The sequence below is a fragment of the Amborella trichopoda genome, chromosome 7 (assembly GCF_054954075.1).
Source record: "Amborella trichopoda isolate Santa Cruz 75 chromosome 7, AtrichopodaSantaCruz75HAP2 v2.0, whole genome shotgun sequence".
Lineage (NCBI taxonomy): Eukaryota > Viridiplantae > Streptophyta > Magnoliopsida > Amborellales > Amborellaceae > Amborella > Amborella trichopoda.
This window is the reverse complement of record NC_142342.1, coordinates 1,668,770-1,690,495: the sequence shown is the minus strand read 5'-3', so window position 1 is coordinate 1,690,495 and position 21,726 is coordinate 1,668,770. Positions and strand designations below refer to the sequence as shown.

The following is a 21,726-nucleotide window of genomic DNA, read 5'->3' as shown; positions in this document are numbered from 1 at the left end:
GAGCGAGCTTACAAGAATATCACACATTAATTAAAACAAACACACAATTAGTGCGAAGATTTGACATTGTTTTCAACTCTAAACCATCTGATCAAAATCGGATGGTTGCAGTTTCCCAGACATATAAAACATGTGTGGAGCGATAAAGAGCCCTCCTTCGAGTGGAATATAACAGAAAGAGAGGTGGTAAGATTCCCACAATATTTCAGCCTAAAGACTAGTATAAAAGACGAACATAAATACAATGGAGGTTTTGCTGCCTTAAACATATGAAGGGTCCACGTATGAATAATTGTATTATTTTGCAGAGCAAACAATTCTCATCAACAGCACAAGCATCAAATCCTTCACCCCCCTGTTGTCTACAAATACTATATTGCAACCAAAAACCATCTTCACATGCACCCAACATTAACAAAAAGTAAAGAAAAAAAATAAAAAATAAAAAAACTTACAAAAGAAGAAGAAATTATACACCTCATACCATGGAAAAAGAAAAGGAAAAAAAAGGTGGTGGGCAACAAGGCATGTGCCCTTTCTTCCTCACCTGCACAATCTGTGCATAACCAGCACAACTAACCCATCATCCACGAGACCATGAATACACGCTATGCACTCTCTCTCTCTTCCCCCTCTTCTCTCTTCCTATTTTTCGATTAATATAGAGAACGTAATCCTATCGGTAGCCCCCGTATGGTTGTGTGCCAAAACCACCCATACCCGTCATAGGATTATATCCACCTTGCATGCCTGGAGCACTAGGTGGCATGCCCATGGGCGGCCGCATGCCCATCCCCACACCCATGCCCATGCCCATGCCCATACCCATACCCATACCCATAGAAGGAGCTTGGTTCATGCCTGCACCATAGCCCCCCATACCCATTCCCATGCCACCCATAGCCATGCCTCCCATGCCCATGCCCATACCACCCATGCCCATGCCCATGCCCATGCCCATGCCTTGCCCCATCATGGGGTTTGGAGGGGGAGCCATACCGGATGCACCGGCTCGGCCAATGCCCGAACCTGAACCCATTGCCTTGCCCTTGGTGACAGTGGAAACTTGTGCTGATCCCTTCTCCTTGTCCTCTCTCCTCTTCTCCTTCCTGTTAATAGAATCAAAGTCGATGCCAATATCTGCCAATGGGTTGATCTTTGCTGAAAGAACAGACGTGTTGTCGTAAGATGGCGTCAGAGAGAGAGAGATCTTTCTTTCTCCAAAATAAAACTAAATGCAAGGAAACAATTCACTTACGCCCAGATATGTTGAGGTTGACGAGGCCCCGATTCAGTGTGTCAGCCCACACTGTGGACTTCGGCTCAAACTTATCCCTCTGCTGCTTGGCAGCAGGGGCCTGTGAGACTGAAGGGGTAGCCGGCAAGATGCTTCCTAGTATGTCCCCACTCGGTTGAGATGTCAAGGCTGGAGGCTCAGGATTAGGAGGGCTAATTTGAACTGATGTAGCAGGGGTAGGATTGTAAACCAAGCCTTGGAAAGAGCTACCAAGGCCAAAATCAGGGATTGTGTCAGGCGCAGGGGCAGGGACCGTTTGGGGAAAAGAGCTGTTGGGTTGGGGCACTTGGGGAGGGGCATAGACAGTTTGGGGAAAAGAATTGTTGGATTGAGGCATTTGTGTAAGGGGAGAAGTTGGAGCAAAAGAATTAGGTTGGGGCATCTGAGGAAGAGGGGAAGATTGGGGGAAAGAATTGTTGGGTTGAGGCATCTGTGTGGGGGTAGGGGAAGGGGCAGGGGCAGGGGCAGGGGTAGGGGCAGGTGGAGAGAAAGAATTGTTGGTTTCCAGAAAGGTAGAAGAGAAAGACGATGAGGTTGAGAAAGGCTGAGGTTGAGGAGCCCCAAATGGTGTCTGAGAAGGTTGAGGAGCCCCAAATGGTGCCTCAGAAGGCATGGCCTTGAATGGTATCTCTCCAAATGGATTCTCAATTGGCTGTTTTTTCACGTTTTTCATTTCAAATTCACGAGAGAAGAAGATGGGTTAGATTGTTTCTTGCTTGATATTCAATAAGAGAGAAAAATGTGTTAGATAGTATATAATTTAGATGAATGGAAATTGGCAAAAAAAGACAAGGCAAAGATGCAATGCAGTGCACTTAAATGTTCATAATTTGGGAATGCATAAATGAGGAAAATTGGCTTCTCTTGATTGAGCCAAAACTAGAAAATGTGATGGGTAAGTTTTTTTTTTTTTGGAAAGAAGGTTCACTGTTTTGTATTTTGTATTAAAAAATGAAAATTTACTAAGAAGGAAGTCACAAAATGAAGTATGGGTCACCGCAGGTTGAATACTATGTACAGTTCTCAAAAAATTTCGTTCTCTTAACCGTACAAAAGGGATAAGTGTACCATTATACAATGGAAATGGAAGACCAAAGTTCATTGGGGTGAACAATGCTCCAATGAAGTGATGAATATTGATGATCGTAGGAGGACCCACCATTGTGGTCTTATACTATCCTAGTGGTCCCACTCTCACCATAACCACTCATTTCATCGGACGGAAATGATCACAATTGGGCATTAGTATATACCAAAAAACGTTGGGGTATAGTACACTTTTCCTTATATGATATCTAAAATATCATATAAAATGGAGGAATGGTATTTTAATTACACAAAAAGAGCATTACGTTCTCGGTTGGTAAGATTTTTCTCCCCTATCAAAGGAAAAGGTGAAACAATAAAAAGAAGAAAATGACATTGAAAAGAAATTGAGAGAGAAAACAAGCAAGCGATCTCAAGTGTACCTGACTCAACGAAGGGGAAGCTGATGATGCTGCCACAAAGACTGACCCAAAACTTTGATCACCAAATGCATCACCACCTGTATTTGAAGAAGGGGCCACAGGCACGAGAGCCAAGTCTGAGATGCCGAAGAAATCCATCTCCGCATTTGTGGCAACAGGGGCAGTAGCAGCAGCTGCGAAATAGACAACGCTAAATCAAATCTTTAAAAAGGAACTCATATATAATAAACCACAATACTACAAAACATTCACCGGCAAAGAGAAAAAGCAATTTACCAAATAAAGATATATCACAAGCACAACGCTATAGCACTTACGAAAGTTTCATTTTCCTTTTATTTTAAACGATAATTAACTGATGCGATTGATAACGTACAGATAAAAAATCACAAGCACAATGTACAGATTTTCTATTGTGAAATAATAAAACATGAAGTCAATTGATAATATAGTTTCTGATTTCTTTGCACAAGGGTTTTAACTAAAAACTGTCTACTGCCTCCACATGTCCATGGAACATTTAGATAGATGATTTGGTATTCAAGCCTTCAAGAATTAAGTTATCGTCTCTCCAAAAAAAAAGTCTTCAAGAATCAACTACTAATATGCGCATCACTAGTCAAACAAAATGCTGTACACATCTCAGTTGTTATATACATAGAGAATTTTCAAAAAGAAAATTTAGTGGCTCACTCAAGGGCTTAAAAAATAATGACGGCTCTCTCTTGCTTTCCTTCTCTAAACATATTGGTCATGAGGACTCCACGACAGTGGAGGTCCTTGCCCTCCTCAAGGGCTTAAAAAGCTTTGGCCCTAATTGTAACCCAAGAACGTCATCTCTTGTGCCACCAGAGCATCACCACCTCAATGGAGACTATTGCATATCTTTGACGCTATTTTCAGCCTCTGCAAGCTTTATACGAATCAGAAATCTGTTGGCGACATGCGTAGCACAAGGCGAACTCAGAAGCGACAGCCTCACTATTGGGTTTTCCCATTCTCTCTTGCCTTGCTCTCAGCTGTTCCCACCATACCGGCCGACCTTTCTTCAATTTAATTGTAATGATCTTCACTTTTTTACTATCTGGAACATCCTTGTAATCAAAGATCCTCGCTACTGTATTTAACCAGTCTATAAAGTCGTTGGGCTGCGACTTTCCTTCAAAATCAAGAATATCTACTTTTAGATCTATGGATTTTGAGTGCTGCCCATACCTCCAATCATATTCTCCTTCACTCAACTCATCACGGGAGCACGATAGTAAAAAAGGCTGTACTCAACAACATCTTGGACAGACAAAACTTCATCTCGCCCACGATCGATGCCCGCAAGCCGCCTCGTAAGTTCTTGAACTTGTTGTCTCAGAGACTCTATCTCCTGATCTCGCTCATCACGAGGTGGATCTATATGAATACTCTCGCCTCAACCTCTTCTTGCTTCCATAGGTTCATTGAATTCACAAACCCTAGGTTGAGAACCAACAAAACCTAGCTGAAACCAGTAAGTTCTGGGTTGATTTGGCAAAACAATGATGGGGGACAAAGCTATTCTTATTTTTAATATTTCTTTAATTTCAAAGGATTTATCTTTTTAGTTATAGTCTTAGGGTTTATTTTTTAAGGTCTTAAGTTCTTTGAGGGATTTTCTACAAAAAAAAGCTCTTAGTGTCTAGGCTTTGTCATATTTTTTAGGATTTTAGGAGATGTTTAGAAAAGTAGTTAGAATACTTATGGAATTACTTATTTTATCAAAGGTAAAGTGTCATTACTAATTTTCTGGCTTGTTTTGATGGTTATTAACTATTGTTGGCTTATTTTCTCTATTTTCTTGCATCAAATTGATATCAGAGCCCATGAGCTGCACAAAGTACTGTAGCATTTTGTACAAATTTTACTGTATCATTAGTGTACGGACAGTACTGTGGTATCAAGTTTTTGTGCCGTAGATCAACAACAAAGTGGGGAAATTACACTGGGGTCTAGGGTTTGCTGATTTTGGCCAAAGTTTTGTCAAAACAACCTAGATCTTGTTGACTTACGAATTTTTTTGTTGATTATTTGCCTAGGGTTTGTGATTTGGGTAAACCAATAGCAACGAGAACAGGCCGTAGAAGGGGAATTTTTGTATATCTGCACTGTGATCCCAGAGATGACAAAATTGAAGAACTCAAAAGGCAAGCTCAGCAGCTGGCACAACAATTTGCGAGCCTCAATGATGGGTAAAATGGTGATCTTTTAGCTCAAGAGGATCTTGAGTACAAGGCTTTTCACTTGCGCGCTCCAGAGTAGCACAGATCAAATGGGTGTTGTAATTTAGGGTGTTGGAATTTAGAGTACAACAAATCAACATCTCTTTCATAGAGCATTCAAAAAATTTAGGGTGTTGGAATCAGAGTACCACAGATCAAATAGATCAACTCATAAGCCGCAAATTGTAGCCCTGATTTCGGAAAGTGATGAAAGAGATGTTGAGAAAACCTCTAAAACCAAAAAATTGAGTTTGAAGTTTCCTACACGATTTTCAATGGGAGTTCACAAATAGCCGTATTTGATAAATTTGCATTGATTCCTCGATATACATACTAGGATCCATTTCTTAATGAATTATTTTTACCACGAATAATATTTGATCCAACAAAGAAAAATAAAGTTGAAGAAGGTGGTTTTGATGCTGTATTCATCTTTGTACACTTCAAAACTTGATGACGTGTTTTCTGCAACCAGGGGCAAATGATGGAGGGAAAATTATTTGTATTTTTATTTTTTATTCAATTTCAAAGAATGTATATTATAGTTTAGTTCTAGGGTTTATTTCTAGGGTTTTTAGTTTATTGGGGATTCTAGGTTTTTATATTTTTTATTTACTATTCACTGGTTACTATTCATAATTATTCTTCATAGGTATTATTTACGAGTATTGTTTATAGGTACTGTTCATAAGGGTAAATTTGTTATTACAAATTTTAAGTTAAGTTAGGATATATGGGTCCATGTATTATTTGTTTGGGCACTTTTTGTACTGGAACATTAAGTTATATGTACGAGGCATGTGGAGCCTTGCGGGCGTCATTCCACATGATTTTTACAAAATGAAAGAGAGAAAAACGTAGGCTTTTAGAACTTTAGCTTGGGGTATGGAGAAGAAACCCTTAGTTTTTTTGAAATGTGCTGGTATTTGGCTTTGTTTCTTGTCAATTTTATTATTTTCTCAAACTTCTCTGCATCTATCAATAATTTAAATACAGAAAAGTATATAAAGAGACCATTTACTTTTTGTTCAAAGAGGTCCCAATCACTCGTCTCTTGGATTTCAAATCGGATGGTTGTAAGAGTGTCATCGAAAAGACTCAAAGTCCAAAAAAAAAAAAAAATCTCGGACTTCGTGACTGGCCCAAGCCATCCAATTTGACATCTAATGAGTAGGATTGATTGTGACCTCCTTATACTAAAGATAAATGATCTCACTGTATACAATCCCTTTAAATTAACTTAGCTAAAGGTCTAACAAAATGAAAATGTTTAATTGCAGTATTCCAATCTTATTGCCTATACCAAGCCTCTTAGGTGCAGCAGCAAAGCCATCTAGGCAACTTGCTCACTTAACAAAAACCCAAAACACAACCCAAATTACCAGTATAGTAAATTCCAGAATAAAGAAACCAATGGAAACTGTCATAAGTGAAAAGAATCCATAAGATGGCTAACTTAACATATTAAAATGCAGTGCATTTAAACATAGAGATTAAATGCCATGGTACTGTTCTCTGTCTCTGTGCCCCTCGCTTGCTCTATGCTCCCCATGTACTCTCTCTCTCTCTCTCTCTCTCTCTCTCTCTCTCTGTATGTGTATGTGAGCACATGTGCATGTGTGTGGGGTCAATGAACTGGCAAACTATATCATAAACATTAAATACCTGCCGCAGAGCCTCGAGGATCAAATTCATCAAAGGAATCAACTTCCTTGCTCACAGGTGCAGGAACAGTAGCAGCTGCAGCTGCGGCCACAGCAGGCGCTGGAGTTTGATTAGCACTTGCTTGTGGAGGAGATGCAGCTTTGGGTGCAGTTGGGGGTTGAGTTCCTCCATCCCTTTCATTGTAAAAAATGTCTTAAATTTAAGCACACATCTAGCTTCACTAGGTAGAGCATGATTTTTCTTACCTTAATATTTAGAGGAAACGTAGCATAATCCAATGGAATGTGGTATATGGTACTCCTTAAGAGTATCCAGTGTCCATCATTGCCGATGAAAGGACGAGTTTAACAGTAATGGATGAATGTTCTGTTGGATCCCACTATGGTCATCCATCATTTGGACTGGACTTTGGATGCTCCTTTGGAGTATAACATAAACCACACCGTTGGATTATGGGGTTCTTTCACCTTCCTTTTCAAATTCTTCATTTCACACAACTTACAAATGATTTATGTATGCAGATAAACATTGACATATTTATACTTTTAGGCATGTATACCTTTCGCTTTGACTTCGGCCCTGAGCCTCACTAAGTGCTTCTTCATAACTGGGAGGGGCACCACCAAGTGGTGGCTCAGAAAGTTTTCGCTCCAGACGTCTGATAGAAAGATAAAATGGGTCAGAGTATAGTAAGGAAATATTACAAAACCCACAGGCAAAACACCTCTCTCTCTCTCTCTCTCTCTCTCTCTCTCTCTCACACACACACACACACACACACCTTTCATCCTGAGAATACTCATCAACTCTTCCTCCACTTCTGCAACAACAAACATGCAAGAGATAAACATCATGTTGAAAGATCACAGTACCACACTATTGACATAAAGAGTAGCAAACTCATTCGCAATGTTAAACAATGCTTAATCCACCATAACAAAACAATAAAAGTTCAAAAAATAAACAAATAAATAAGAGGAATTTAATGAGTTCCATAAATCAAAATACATTGTGTTTTATAAATTACACGACTGGTGGGTACCACAATCTCTCCATAACACAGTGATGACCCCAATGAACTTACTTGCATGGTACATTGCATTATAGTGCACTTACGCATTAGATTTTCCATTATAAAAAGAGAAAATACAAATAGTGTACCTCGTAGAATAGCGGTCATCATCTTCATAAGGACGATCTCTCTCTCTGTCAGAACTGCGACTCCTTGACCTAAATTGAAAACCATCATTACCCCGACTCCCTCTATAGTCATCATCTCTATACCCATCTCTACTATAACGATCGTCGCCATCCTTATTGTAGCGATCCCCATCTCGACCATATGAGCGGTCATCATCCTTGTAACCCGACTCTCTCTCTCTAACACTACCATTGCGATCTTCATCTCTGCTTCCATGACGCCCCTCATAACGGTCATCATCATAACGGTCATTGTATCCCCCTCCTGTACTTGAGTAGGAACTTGGCCGATACATTCCACCAGTTGATGCTGCACCTCTAAATCTATAGAATCAAAGGGACACAAAAGCAAAGCTCATCACAACCTTAGTCGGTACTCCTGAATTATATACAGCTCAAGAGGAATAAAGTTTGCTCACTCCACAAGCTAACTTCATCAACATAGAGGATGTACCTTAACAGTCTACAAATAGTGTAAAGTAAACTTACTTGTCCCTGTTAGAAAAAGCTTTCTGTCTGACTTCTTGTATTCTTTCCTTATCATTTACAAGTACAACAAGACTCTGGGATTTCTTTCTGACATTGCTCCCCTGGTCCCGCCCACCAGAATCAATGTACTGGAAATCTGACAATGTCTGCAGGAACAAATAAAAATATTCCCAATCACAAAGGAATCGCATTCTCAAGATCATATTACAGTACCACAAGCAATTAGGATTTTCCTATAACCTCTACTAGAACCCTCCAAGGGTTCCAAAATAAAAAATGAAAACCGAGCCAAGTATACATAGGAAAGTAAAATTAGTATATGTTTTTAACAAATCATGAAAAATTGGATTATATACTCAATATAAAATTTCACAATCCACATTGGATTGGTTTGATTAGATACCCAATCTCATGTACATGTAATTACGACCAAACTTCAGATTAAAATGGCCAAAGAATGTTCCCCATGATACACCATTTAAAATGTAACCCAAAGGCATGAGTTTCAGCAGAGATTTCAGTAAAGCTTCACCAAAACTTCGTCACATGCCCAAAGGATATCAGTGGAGACTTACAATAATTGATAATTATAAAAGATATAGTGAAGGATGTATACCGAAATCTGATATGCATGTTCTCGGATTTCATCTATGACACGTTCTGATCCATGCGCCACTAGATACTCTAGCACAGTCAATGCCTGAAAAGTTGCAAGAGAAACAATTCTCAATTAGTGATGACTCAAGTGGTCCATTGCCTACCTTTGGACAACATAATGGGAAAATATATTATAATCTAATGGCCAATAAAAAAACCATATCATTCGAGTCATCAATGTACAATGAAATGATGGAAGGTGAAAGAGACAAACATTGGGGTAAATTCTGTCCATTACTATTCATCATTTCCTTGGGCATTGCCAAACACAGTGGACAATCGTTTTTCCATGGTTTATGGGATTATATTCAATGTTCACAAAAATGATTAAAAAATTTAAAAAAAGTCCATGTTCCTCATGACAACTGGCCCCCAAATATCATAGCTTCATATAATGTATCACTATTTAAGTATATACCTTGTAGACATGCCGCCAGTTCTTGCCTGTGTCATTTATCCTCTTCCATAAAACAGACATGATCATCTGATATTCGTTACTGCAGAGACACTATTTCAGTACATGTCACGTAAAAAAATACAACATAGTGTGTGAAGTAAATAAATATGGCAATCATATATCATAATGCAATAAATTGTGGAATTTATGGTATATGACACTACATGCCACATCCACTGTTCACCCCCAAAGATGGATGGCTGGAGATTAAATGACCAGGACAATGTCTCTATGGGCCCCACTTCAATTAGTATCCAATCACTGTTCAAGTCTATTAGACTATGATGTATGTTAATATAAACATAAGTACTTACAAGTTTCTAGTTGCCTGTGCAATATCTGCCAAATGAGAACCATGGGGTCCCCAAGCCTCATTGCTAGTGGCATCAAGAACCTGAAAAACAGAGACACACATGAACTTCTTATCAATTTCCTCTTACATATCCATACCTCACATTGTATAATCACTATGTGAACGTAGAAAACTACAAAATTTTGCAGGCCAGGATTGCCAATTAAATGTCTAAGCAGGAAGCCTAAAAAAATTATAATGTAACACTTAAAGTCCATTAGTTCTCCGAAGCTGAGTGTTAATACTACAGAAGAATATTTGCTTAGACAAAAAACACATGAAGCAGTTTATAATATTCAAATTCAAGACACTGACCCAACATCACGATACCACTACCTTTTGCTCTATTCCAGGCACTTTTAAAACCTTTTTGTTGACCTCTCTCTTGCTGCAGAAGAAAATAAATGTATAAATATCAGGTTAACACATAGAAGTCGGAACTAACAACAACAAAATCACACCTCAAAGAAATTCCAGATAAAAAAGTGTCACAGGCAACACTTATTAAATAACACAAACCATTGGGTCTTATTGCAAGTTTTATGACAATAAAATTACATGATTGGTGACCATCATTTTTCACCAAAGCGGGTCATTTGGTTAGGCAGAATCCCTATCATCAGTCAGTGCATTACTTTGTCTAAACAGAAAATTGTAAAAGTTACAGAGATTGTCCAATCTAGACTCAAAAAACCAAAATAATGCAGACAGAAAAGCGTCCAAACAAGTAAATGCATAAAGCAACTAGACGTGTAAAAACTCTATTTGGCCAAAAATATTTAAAGACAAGCAGAGAAAAAAAAGCAAATGCCCCTTGGGCGAGGAGGGGAGGCCGAGCGAAAGAGGGAGAGAGTGGGGGAAGAGTGGGGGGGAAAGAGAGAGTGAGAGGGGTGAGAGGGGGGGAGAGAGAGAGAGGGGTGAGAGGGGGAAGAGAGAGACAGAAGGGGCAGAGAGAGAGAGAGAGAGCGCTACATAAAATCAGCCTCTTAACAAACCAAGACTAGAACAAGCCACAAGACGGACAGTCATTAAGGAAAGCACAACTTACAGGTCCCTAACAGTTTGATCGAACACCTTTTTCATTGTCTTAGAAAAGAAAAGCACCAGTACACTTCAAGTTGATTGTCTTATGCACCTCCCGATGTGTTCGAATAATAAATTCTGTACATATATGCATTGTAAAAATCAAGAGCAAGAATTTATACAGTACATTCAATCCATAACCTTACCCAAAAGGGGAAAAGAAAATTTAAAAGGATAAAAAACTTACCATAAAAAAGAAACAACGCACAGGTTAAAAAAAGGAGTCATATATAGAAAGATTAATGAGGCAGATAATCAACTAGGATACATAGTTGTTAAAATAAAGAATGTATAAACTACAAAAGAATCTCTCCCTCTTTCATCTAGGGTACATATTTGTTCAAAAGAATGCACAAACTACAAAGATGCCTTCCCTCCTTCCCTCATAGCAAAAAGAACTCCAAGATATTATTAAAAGCATTACTTGGCAATCAAAGGGCATCACTTCCTAGCAAAAGGAACATATCCTTGAATAGTTAAAGAATTTAACAAAGCTAAAAGTAGGTAATCTAGAATGTGATTCCCAACAAAAAGTCTTTTTTAGTAATGGGTTCTCAACAAGAATCATCTGAGAACCAAGTCATATCATTATAAAGCTGAAAGGCAAAAACTAAAATTCCCTGAAAACAAATTCGGCAATGGAACTTATATAAATTGCATCCAGAAGAAAGCCCATGATAGTTGATGAATGAGCCTGATAAGAATAAGAAAGTAGACTTTGTATGGGAGGTGGCATCCGCTACCTAAGAATATTATGATACTATCCCATTTTATCAAAACAACAGAAAAAGTGTGAAACATCCCACTATCAAGAAAAAGAGGCAAAACTGCCATCACAATAAGAATTGAGCCAAGTGACAGTTGAACCTCAAATTGCAAGCGAGGAATATATGATATCAGACAATGGAAGCATACCACGAACACCTAGGTGACTAAATCAGTGAAATTTTCCCAACAGTTCTGTTCAATTCCAAAGGAGAAACCAACCTAAATTTATGTTTCCTTAGCTGTTTCAAAACTCTAAAATCTAGTTCAGAAACCCAACCTAAATTTGTATTATCTCTATTGGGGTCTAGCCTCTAGGGCTGTGGGTTAGGACATACAAGCAACAGGTTCTCAGCATTAAAATCCATTGTCCGAATCCAAGTAAACCAACACAGATAAAAGGAAAAGAAAAAAAATCTTGAATCTATTTAGAAATCATCTTGTTAGGATCAAAATGTGTAACATACAACAAATTAAAGGAATGTGAGTATCGATTGGGCCAACAATTAAATGATTAACCACGATTGCTTAAGCAGAACATATAGATCCAAACCAATTGAACTAAATATCCGATGAAAAACCGAATACCTGAATTCCAATGATAAACAAAGATTTAGTAATTGAAGAACGGGTCAATCGAAGTGAAAAATGGGAAGATCTATGAAGACAACCCCGAAGCAGCCAAAGCTAAACAAGAATTACAACGACAGTTGGTAAAACTAAATCATGAAAATAAGTAATTTCAACTAAACTAAACCCAATTCAGATATACAACCTAGTTTCCAAACAAACAAAATAAGAAAACAGATTCCCATGGCTACCCACAAGTTCCCATGTATACAAAGAAAGATCAGTAACAATAATAAGCCAAATTGATACTACAATATATGCCAATGAGCAGCTAAATCGATACACAAACTGCACAAATAGGAATTTATCTTGACAATGAAATAAATCAACAGAAATTTCATATCAAACGCTAAACCCAATTAAAAAAACTAGCTCCAAGGCCCAAACCACTAGTCAAAGAAATGAAAAAGGAAAAAGAAAAATAAACACCGTAATCAGCTAACTCAATCATATATAAGAACCTTAAAATGCAGAAATAAAATTCCTCCAAGACAAAGTCAATTCATACAAATCAAAGACGAAAACAAAATTAAGGAAAATCAAAATGAAACAATACCTATAGCCATAAGAAGCTAACCATAAAGCAAATATACAAATCATGCTACAACAACAAAATCTCCAATTTTGATTCAAATCAAGCAAAATCCACTCATGGCTTACCCAATAAAATCAGAAGCAGGAAAACCCAATTCATATATCGAATAATAAAGCTCAGTCCATGCAAGAAAGGGGCCCAAAACCCAATTCATATATGCGATCCTAAAGCTCAATCCATGAAACAAAAGCCCCACGAACTCTATGGATCCAAAAGGAATACACAGCTCAGAACCCCATAGATGAGAGAGAAAGAACAGAGAATCTCACCTGTGAAGCTGGTTCGGAAGGGAAAGAAACGTGGGGGCGAGAGAGAGAGATGGCAGAGATCTATGAGGAGACCAAATTATGCGGGGCTTGGACAAATATAACCCTTTGGATCCCGAAGGTCTCGTCTGAACCCACAAATCATTTGTGGGTAAATAGGGTCTTTCCTCGCATAAATCGGAATTTTAGAGAGAGAAACTCTTGTAAGGTAGCACCGTAAACTTAGAGAAAAATGGACAACAGCAATAAAAAGGGGCCGAAGGTTGAAAAGAAGAGAGAAGGAGAAAGGTCTACCTTAGCTGTGGACTTTAGAGAGAGAAACTTGAAAATAGGACACTGTAAAACAAATGGAAAATATTAAGAGAGGGAATATCATTGATAAAGAAGAGAGAGAAAGGTCTTCCTTAGCTGTGGACTTTAGAAAGAAAAACTTGAAATTAGGACACTACAAAAAAATGGAAAAACATTAAGAGAGAGAAAGACCATTAATTTGCAAACCTCAAGCTTAGAGGGATATTGTAATGACTGTAAAAAAAAAAAAAAAAAAGAGAGAATAATTTAGAGAGAGAATTGTCCTAAAATTTGTAGAGAGAGAGAGATTGTCCTTTTAGGACAAACGATGGGACTGACATTAATTGTAGGAAAAAGACCTGTTTATTTCTAAACTTTCGGACATACCCTTCGTTTCTGGGATTCTTCCAGAAAGACCGAAACACCCCTGATGCATTGTAGAAATTCCAGAATACCGTTACTTTTTTGAATTCTCAAAGGGTACCTCGTACTTTCATAAAAGACCATAACATCCCTAACATGAAAGGAGAGAAACAGAATTAAGATCCGGAGCAATGGTGGCAATAGACTCGAACGTCGGACCGGAGGAGTAGATTCAATCAGAATCTGGGTATCGGTCAAAAAATTGGATTTGATGGGTCGGGTTTGGATCTGATAACATTTTTTCAGGCTTTAATATATCAAATATATTTAAATATAATTAAATATATAGATATTTTAAATTTTGGATTCGGTTTGGGTCCAGGTCCAGATCCCACACTATATTTTTGGGTTTGGGTTTGGGTCCCATATTATTTTTCGAGTCCAAGTCTGGCCGCACCCGAACTGGACCCGACCCATTGCCAACCCTATCTAAAACCATGGATCACGTATTAGGGGAGAACGAGATAAAGATGTTGGAGATATTATCACAAAGTGTTTAAAACCTTGGATTGGCTTGGTGAGCCGGGTGATTACATAATTGGCTATTTCCCATCAAGTTCAGCTATTCTCCTTGTATATTTGGATAATATTAAAATAATATTTTTATATTTTGAAATATTAAACAATAAAAATATTTTAAAAAAAAAACTAAATTGGTGGAAACTATATGATTCGGTCAATCAGGATTGCATGATTTCATAACAAACTCGATCAATTCTTTGACATAACCTGACAAATCTTTTTAAATAAGTGAATGTCATCAATTCTCTATTCTGATATCCCCACCAATCCCAATCTAGATTTCCCATTCATGTTCAAAATGGCAAATTTTATATCAAGCATTAAAGTAACTAGTATTCAATGTGTTTAGTGCTATGGGCAAGAGAGAGAGATGTTAGTTCTAATCTTATTAGATAACCAGAGCAATTAGCCTTAGTAAGAAAGAGATATATTTACAAAAAAAGAAAACAAACTAGAGATAAATGTTAAAGGGAGAGAGAGAGGAAGTAGATCATCGTTATCATTAGATCTTTTTTCTAACTATCTAAAGTTGGCTACATGAATCTTTGTTCAATTATTAGGCTCTATCAATATCCATACCCTTAGTGATACCACAAATCAATATATTTTCTCTCACTACTTTGAATCATGTCCATTTAAGCCTACTTGTTGCCTTTATTTAAACATTCCACTTGAACCAACTCGAGCCTTCTAACCGGTACTGTATTAGATCTGCACAGATTCAGCCCACTTAAATCTACTTTTTTTCATCTTATCGTCTATTGGAGTCACACTTAAGTTCTCCCAAATGCATTCATTTTGAATTATATCTCTTTAAGTCTTATCACTCATCCATCTTAATATTGTCATCTCAGCTACACTCATCATATGGGCATATTGTTTTTATCAATCTAATATTTCACCCCACAAAAACAAAGTTGGTATCATAATTATTCAATAAAATTTTCTCGAAAGAGAGGAAATAGATCATTTTAATTAATAAGAAATGTCACAAAGGGAGCTTAATCAAAATTCAAAATTTGCCTTTTTTTCATATATCAAGGATATGTTTCCTAAAGCATCTTGTGAGCATAGAAAGTTCAAAATTTGCCTTTTTCTTTATACTAAAAGGGGAGCTCTCACTCTCTCTCTCTATAGAGATTCCATTCATCACTCCCCCATGTTGTGGGCCCAATTATTTATTCATTTAAAATAAAAATAAAAATTTAAAGGTGCCTCTCTGGCTAGACTAGGTCTCCCTCTCTTTCTCTCTCTACTTGTTAACTTAGGACTTTATAATAATGAAGTAATTGAAAACATTCTGGTGCACCCATCCCCTTGATCACCTATGCTTACAAACTGTGCTCTGGCATAAGGTTTGATATTTATCGGCAAAAGCACAGCCGCATCACAAATCTTATAAAAAATTTCAATTCGAGTCCGAATTTCTCCGTGATGACATGTTACTTGTTTATGAGCTCAATCATAAAATTTGAAACTCCAAATATAGTAGATATCTAGTTCATATGTGGATAGTACTTCAAATGATGTGCTACAAGATATATTATTTTTAGTTTTTTGTTTTTTAGATACATAACTTTTGAAGCCGAGATGATCAGTTATAAACTTTATAGTTTAGAATCAATAATTGTTTGCGAGATTTTGAACTGCGATATTAGCGATATTAAATATCTCATACCCTAAACCCGGCACAAAAATATAGTTCTAATGTCAAACCCATAAATGTCCTGAAACCTAGTTTTAGCCTATTGTAAAACTTGAAGCTCTATAAGTATGAATACTTGAAAATCCATGGTACAGAATGTGCTATAAGCCATTTGTTAGAGTTTGAAATCCATTTTTCGTATATATGATTGTTGAGGTTGAGTTGATCAATCTAAAAGTTTTTGATATCAAACTATAAATTATTGAAGATTTTTTAGATGTGACTTTACTTCTTTTTTTATTGTGGAACCTAAACCTCATATAATTTTCCTTGAATAAAAACCAAAGAAAATATAAAATTTTAATTTTATAGCTAATAACACAACACAATGAATCCGAAAAATAAAAACCTACTCCTCTTAATCTATACAATCAATTTCCAAAACAACGATAATACTATTGGGCAATTCAGGGGAAATGAAATAATTTCAAAGCCCCATTTTCTATTGCAAAAATGAATTGTTATTATTGGAAACAAGTTTTAGATGGGATATCGGTAAATTTTGTAAGGAGGAAATAACGCCGTTCTTTGTCCGTTAAAAGCGGCTTCCCGACAAAAAAACTCGTTTTCTGTTCAACCCTTTTTAAACCCTAAAAATCCTTAGCGTGGTCGGATCGAAAGCGTCATTCTCGGAAACAGGCTTTCTTAATCACCCACGGATCCACAATAAATTACGGGACTCACCCTAACTCTAGAAAGTTCGGGGAAGATCACGCTTCTTTCTCCGCAATGACAAGAAAGGTCCAATCGGGTATTACATCTTAGTCTGATTCCATTTAACTTCAGTCGGCTCTTAGTGGTTGATCCGATATATATATGTATATATATATCTCATATATATATATATATATATATATATTGATTATATGTTTAAAATATATAAAATATACCTTTTTATTATGAAATGGACTCAACTTGATCTGACATAGGTTTGGGTCCAACTAACTCAAATCCAACTCGTTTACAACCGTGTTGAAGAAAAAGATGGGGTAATTAATGGGTCGTTTCGTTCCGGGTTTTAAAACTTGAAAGTTTCTTAATTCGGATCATCTTTTCAGATGGAAAATAATCATGTGGCCATATCGGTTTTGGGATGGTATAGGTCATGATTCTCTCTAAACTTTTTTATTTATTTTTTTAATTTTATCTAATATTTTTAGATTTATTTTAAAGCACTGCCCATAACATCAGTTTTATTTTATATTGAATACTTTTTTGGCACCAACTTGGACCCTTAGATCACTTATACAGTAATCCGACAGGGATTTGTGGGTAAACGATACGCCCCACCGATCCTGGTTTCGAAACGCCAGCTCCTTTGAGGACACTCATGTAATTTGAAATAAAGGGTAGTTAGATTTGATCATTTGGGCCCTTTCCAAATTAATAGGGAGAATGACCGCACGGTCCTATATTTATATTTGCTGGAAAAAGACCCCTCTTTTGAGATAAATATCCAAAGTAACCCACTCCTAGGTTGTTAGGTGAATCATATATTTTGAAATTAAAAGAGGTTCCATGCTCCCGCAAGAGCAGAATGTATATTGGATTTCTCATGTAAAGTTTTCATTAAGAGTATTATTAGCAGCCTTAAATTTTGGGGACATGACATACTAACAGTACAAAGGAAAAAAAAATCTAACAAATAATTTTTTTGCAAATGCATTCTAGATGAGCCTGGAAAAAATTCATATCAAAAGAACAAATACATAGCATCAATTTTTGGAGAGTTATCTAAGGGGACAAGAATCGGAAATCCTCTTCTTTTTTCTTGATATTACTTTTCTTGTAATTCCTATGGGGATCATAAAAATTCATACAGAAAAAGGAAAAAAAAAACAAACTTTTTTGAAGTAGTTTTTGCCCACAATATGACATAACCAACAAAAAATTGTATAGTGAACCCACACTCCCCAAAATCTAAAGAAAATGGTGATTTTTCATACCCATGGTGATTATTCTCTCTCTCTCTCTCTGTGGAAAAGATTATTATAGAATGGTGAGAAGATAGAGTGGGACACAGTACTGGACATAATAAATTTTGTTAAATAAAATGGTAATTAAGAATACAATTGTTGAAGAACAAGTCAATGCAGTATCCATAGAGGTTCTCACATTTCCCTCACATGCTTAGCTATACAATGGGCTGTCACAAGTCTGGAAAAGGAGCACAGGACTTTTTATCTTTATTCTCAAGATCATAGAATAACAATATCTCAAAAAGGATAGATATATAAATACCTAAGACTTAAACAACTTTCACTATGCTTCCTTGTAAGGAAAAAAATAAAAGGCAAAAAAAGTCGCATGATAGTTAATTTTAGAGAAGATATTGGTTGGCAGCCCCACGGCTTTTAAAAGCCGGTCAAAAACTGTAGTTCCAGTGCCAGAAAATCATGAAATTGATCATCTTGAGATTGACATTTATGGTTATAGAGACATAATGGATTTCAATAGCTCAAAATATTGTATCTTGTAACATATTATTTGAACTATTCATTTTCTATTGTTTACAGATTTGAAGGATTTGGATCAGTTTCAGAGCTTCAAGTTCATAATCAAGAGAATTAATAGATTTTTAGATTATCATTGGGTTTATAGCACCAGAACTGCATTTTGGAGCAGGGTTTTGTGCTATCAAAGATTGGAAACTGCATCTTGCTTCCCTTACATTTAAAAAATGATTTTGGATACTGATAAATTGCAAGGGCATTTGTCACGTTTTAGTTATTGAGGATTCAATTTTTATTTTTACTGGGGTCCTTTAAAATACGGATTTACTAACGAAAACATTCTCATGTCTACACACAAATATAACTTATTTGTATTTGGAGATCAACAATTGATCACATGACTAGAGTAACCAGCTTAAATGTCATGAACTCGCATTAGCTATTTTTATAAGATCATATATTGATTTACGACATTATTGTTGGCTCACCTATAACCTTTTTAATTTTGATCATATAATTGCCAATCTCTAAACGCATAAATTATGTATGTATATGTATGGACATATGCACAAAGCTTGGTCCTTCCTCAAAAGACATACAAATAAAACTCCAATATCTCCTTTCATTTCTCCATAAGACATATCAGTCCCATATTTCTTCCGGGAATGACAAGGATAAACACCCTAAATCTATTTAGTATTAGAAATAGTAAATTTTGTGTAACTTTTGAAATTTTCATATTGCAAACCATAAAATATATTAAAAGGGAAATAGATCTAACGTCAGTTGCAATGGAGGAGTCATATTGGTGGGAGAAGTTAGGTAGGTAGGTTGGGTTGTGGATGTTACGCTTGAGCTTTGGTTTTCCCTCTACATTTGCCCCATCCTTTATTGGATTATTGTCATTTTCACTCTACATTTTAATAGATATTTTTTTGCCTTCCTTGTTTGATTAGTCATTATTGTATCTCTAGATTTTGAATTGGTATTTCTCCCCACCTTAATTGATTATTGTCATTATCTCTAATTCTCTAGGGATTTAGAATGGATATTACTTATGGTGTTGTAGTTTGTATGGGGCCTAGGCCCTAAACAATCAAAGTAAGGCACACCTACAAATAATGTTGAAAGATGTTTCATTACTAAAAATCTTTATGATAGCTTGAAATTTTATTTTCATCTCTAATTTAAATTTAAAGCTTCAAAAAAAGTATAGATTGAGTAGATCTATGAACACTTGAAAATCACGAAGAATGACCATCCAAAAAGAGTATTCTAAGATGCACTATTTCTAAAGCTTGATATCCAATTTTCGCATGTTCTTAAGGTCAAGATGATCGATTTGAGGATTCTTGGGCATCAAAACAATCTCTTTTAATGAATTTTTAATGCGCACCTTAATGTGATTCCTTAATATGATTGGGGCCTCACTCTTATATAAACATTTTCCTTAAATGAGTATAATGGCGTGAAACTAAACATGAAGTTTTGTCTTTTGATAAAGTAGAATATATTAACCAATAAATTCCAACAAACATGTCATTATCTCCCTTTGTTTCCTCTTGAAGTTTGCACCTGGCACCAACCACGTCAACTTAGGGTTGCCAACAGGCCGGGGCCATTGCCGCCTTGGAATCCGCTTTAGTTTCAATGGTGAAGCCCAGGCCCGAATAGTCTAAGCTAGAATAAGCCAGAGCCTGTCTCAACATCTTGTGGGCTAGCCATGGCTTGGACTGAATGCAAGCTGCTAATAGCCCCAGTTCCGGTTCGCACCAGGCTTGGACCAAACCCGCTGTAACATTCTAAGCTAGGCCACACCCGGAGCAGGCTTGTGTGCCTCTTAAGGCCGAGATTGTGTCCACACCAGAAGCCCTCGGTCTAGCCTCACGCGATTCGATGCATTTCGCATCACAACCACAAAGGGTTAGGAAGAGCTCCTGCTTGCCCCCTACTCTACGCACCTGCTTGCCCCCAACTCTCTCCCCCTCTCTCTTAACATACGAATTCCTCTAGGGGCGGCAACGGGTCAATAGAGGTCGAGTCCGACCCGGACCTGAAAAAAATTATGGGACCCAGACCCAACCCAAAATTTTTAAATAAAAATAAATAAATATATTTAAATGTTATATATATATATATATATATATATTAATATTATTTCTATAATAATACTATTCAAAACGGCTCCGGGTTGAGTCCACATAAACCTGAACAGGTCCAATTCTTAGACTTGACCCACTAGGTCCAATTCTTGGACCCATTACCCGAACCCAAGACGTCAGGTCCAGCTCCGGTCTGAGTCCATTGCCACCCCTCCTGCGCCCATTCTCTTATATAGCTGCTTTCATTTCTCCCTCTATCCATGCATGTGCACCTTTCCTTTCATATTGTTCAATAAGGCATTTAATACCTGGCATTCTAAATAGGGGCGGCAACGAGTCAAGTCTAGTTGGACCCAAACTTGGACCCAAAATAAATTATATGTATCCCAACCCAAATCCAAATTCAACCAGTTCAAATTGAATGTACCCATACCCGTACCCAACGGGCAATTTTGGACCCGATACCTCCCAATTTTGGACCCGATACCCCGACACATAACTGACACTAACCAATAAGGGGGTTTGAAAATAGTTTTCAACCAGCAATGGACATGAATTGGTTTTACCTCACTCATTGCATCATTGCCCCAAGCGCCATACTGCCTCTGTTTTTATAGATTTCAATCCACTTATTTTTTTTCTATCCCATCGATGTGGGACTAATCTTCCTAGACAGATCTCAATCCACTTATTTTTTTTTCTATCCCATCGATGGGGACTAATCTTCCTAGACACTAATCTTCCTGTATATAGACAACGACCTCTCGCTCTTTTTATCACTACATGCTTCTCAATAGGTGGGAGGAGTTGAAAGAGAGAGAATTGTTATTACTCTGTAGATTGAGAAAACCTTTTAATCACACTTTGAAAAATTAACATAGGTAATGTGAATGGCAGGTTTCAAAAGGGGTGAGAAACGGGTCCCAAGTTGGGTATGGGACGGGTCCACTAGTATCTAGACCCGCACCCGATAATCTTCAGGTCCATTATGAAGGGCCCGGACCCTAGCTGCAGGTCCAAGGTTTGGACCCATGCCCGGACCCATGTCTGGTATAC

The 21,726-nt window shown here is 37.1% G+C and overlaps 1 protein-coding gene and 1 non-coding gene across 3 annotated transcripts; both read right to left on the bottom strand.

Annotated features, from left to right (window-relative positions):
• Window positions 1-270: 270 nt before the first annotated feature.
• LOC18995820 (clathrin interactor EPSIN 2) lies at window positions 271-13,392 on the bottom strand. 2 transcript variants are annotated; one of them, XM_011625982.3, is made up of 14 exons: window positions 12,974-13,392; window positions 10,884-10,996; window positions 10,172-10,223; window positions 9,798-9,877; window positions 9,445-9,523; window positions 8,986-9,069; window positions 8,370-8,515; window positions 7,842-8,204; window positions 7,462-7,500; window positions 7,240-7,338; window positions 6,681-6,853; window positions 2,767-2,939; window positions 1,259-1,949; window positions 271-1,161 (listed from the first exon to the last, which is right to left on the bottom strand). In XM_011625982.3, the coding sequence occupies exons 2-14, from the start codon at window positions 10,916-10,918 to the stop codon at window positions 677-679; spliced, it is 2,499 nt and encodes an 832-aa protein (XP_011624284.1). In that variant the 5' UTR covers window positions 10,919-10,996; window positions 12,974-13,392; the 3' UTR covers window positions 271-676. The 2 variants fall into 2 exon arrangements, with proteins under 2 accessions (XP_011624284.1, XP_006846814.1); XM_006846751.4 differs by having other exon boundaries at window positions 13,178-13,392.
• Window positions 13,393-21,137: 7,745 nt separating this feature from the next.
• LOC148781167 (U4 spliceosomal RNA) lies at window positions 21,138-21,271 on the bottom strand. Its single transcript, XR_016060055.1, has one exon. It is a non-coding gene; the product is annotated as a U4 spliceosomal RNA (small nuclear RNA).
• Window positions 21,272-21,726: the final 455 nt, after the last annotated feature.

Coding starts and splice junctions, on each gene's coding strand:
- LOC18995820 (XM_011625982.3), bottom strand. CDS start 10,918: ATGAAAAAGGTGTTCGATCAAACTGTTAGGGACCT. Junction 10,224..10,883: donor GATCAAACTGTTAGGGACCT/GTAAGTTGTGCT, acceptor TTTCTTCTGCAG/CAAGAGAGAGGTCAACAAAA. Junction 1,162..1,258: donor CAACCTCAACATATCTGGGC/GTAAGTGAATTG, acceptor CTGTTCTTTCAG/CAAAGATCAACCCATTGGCA.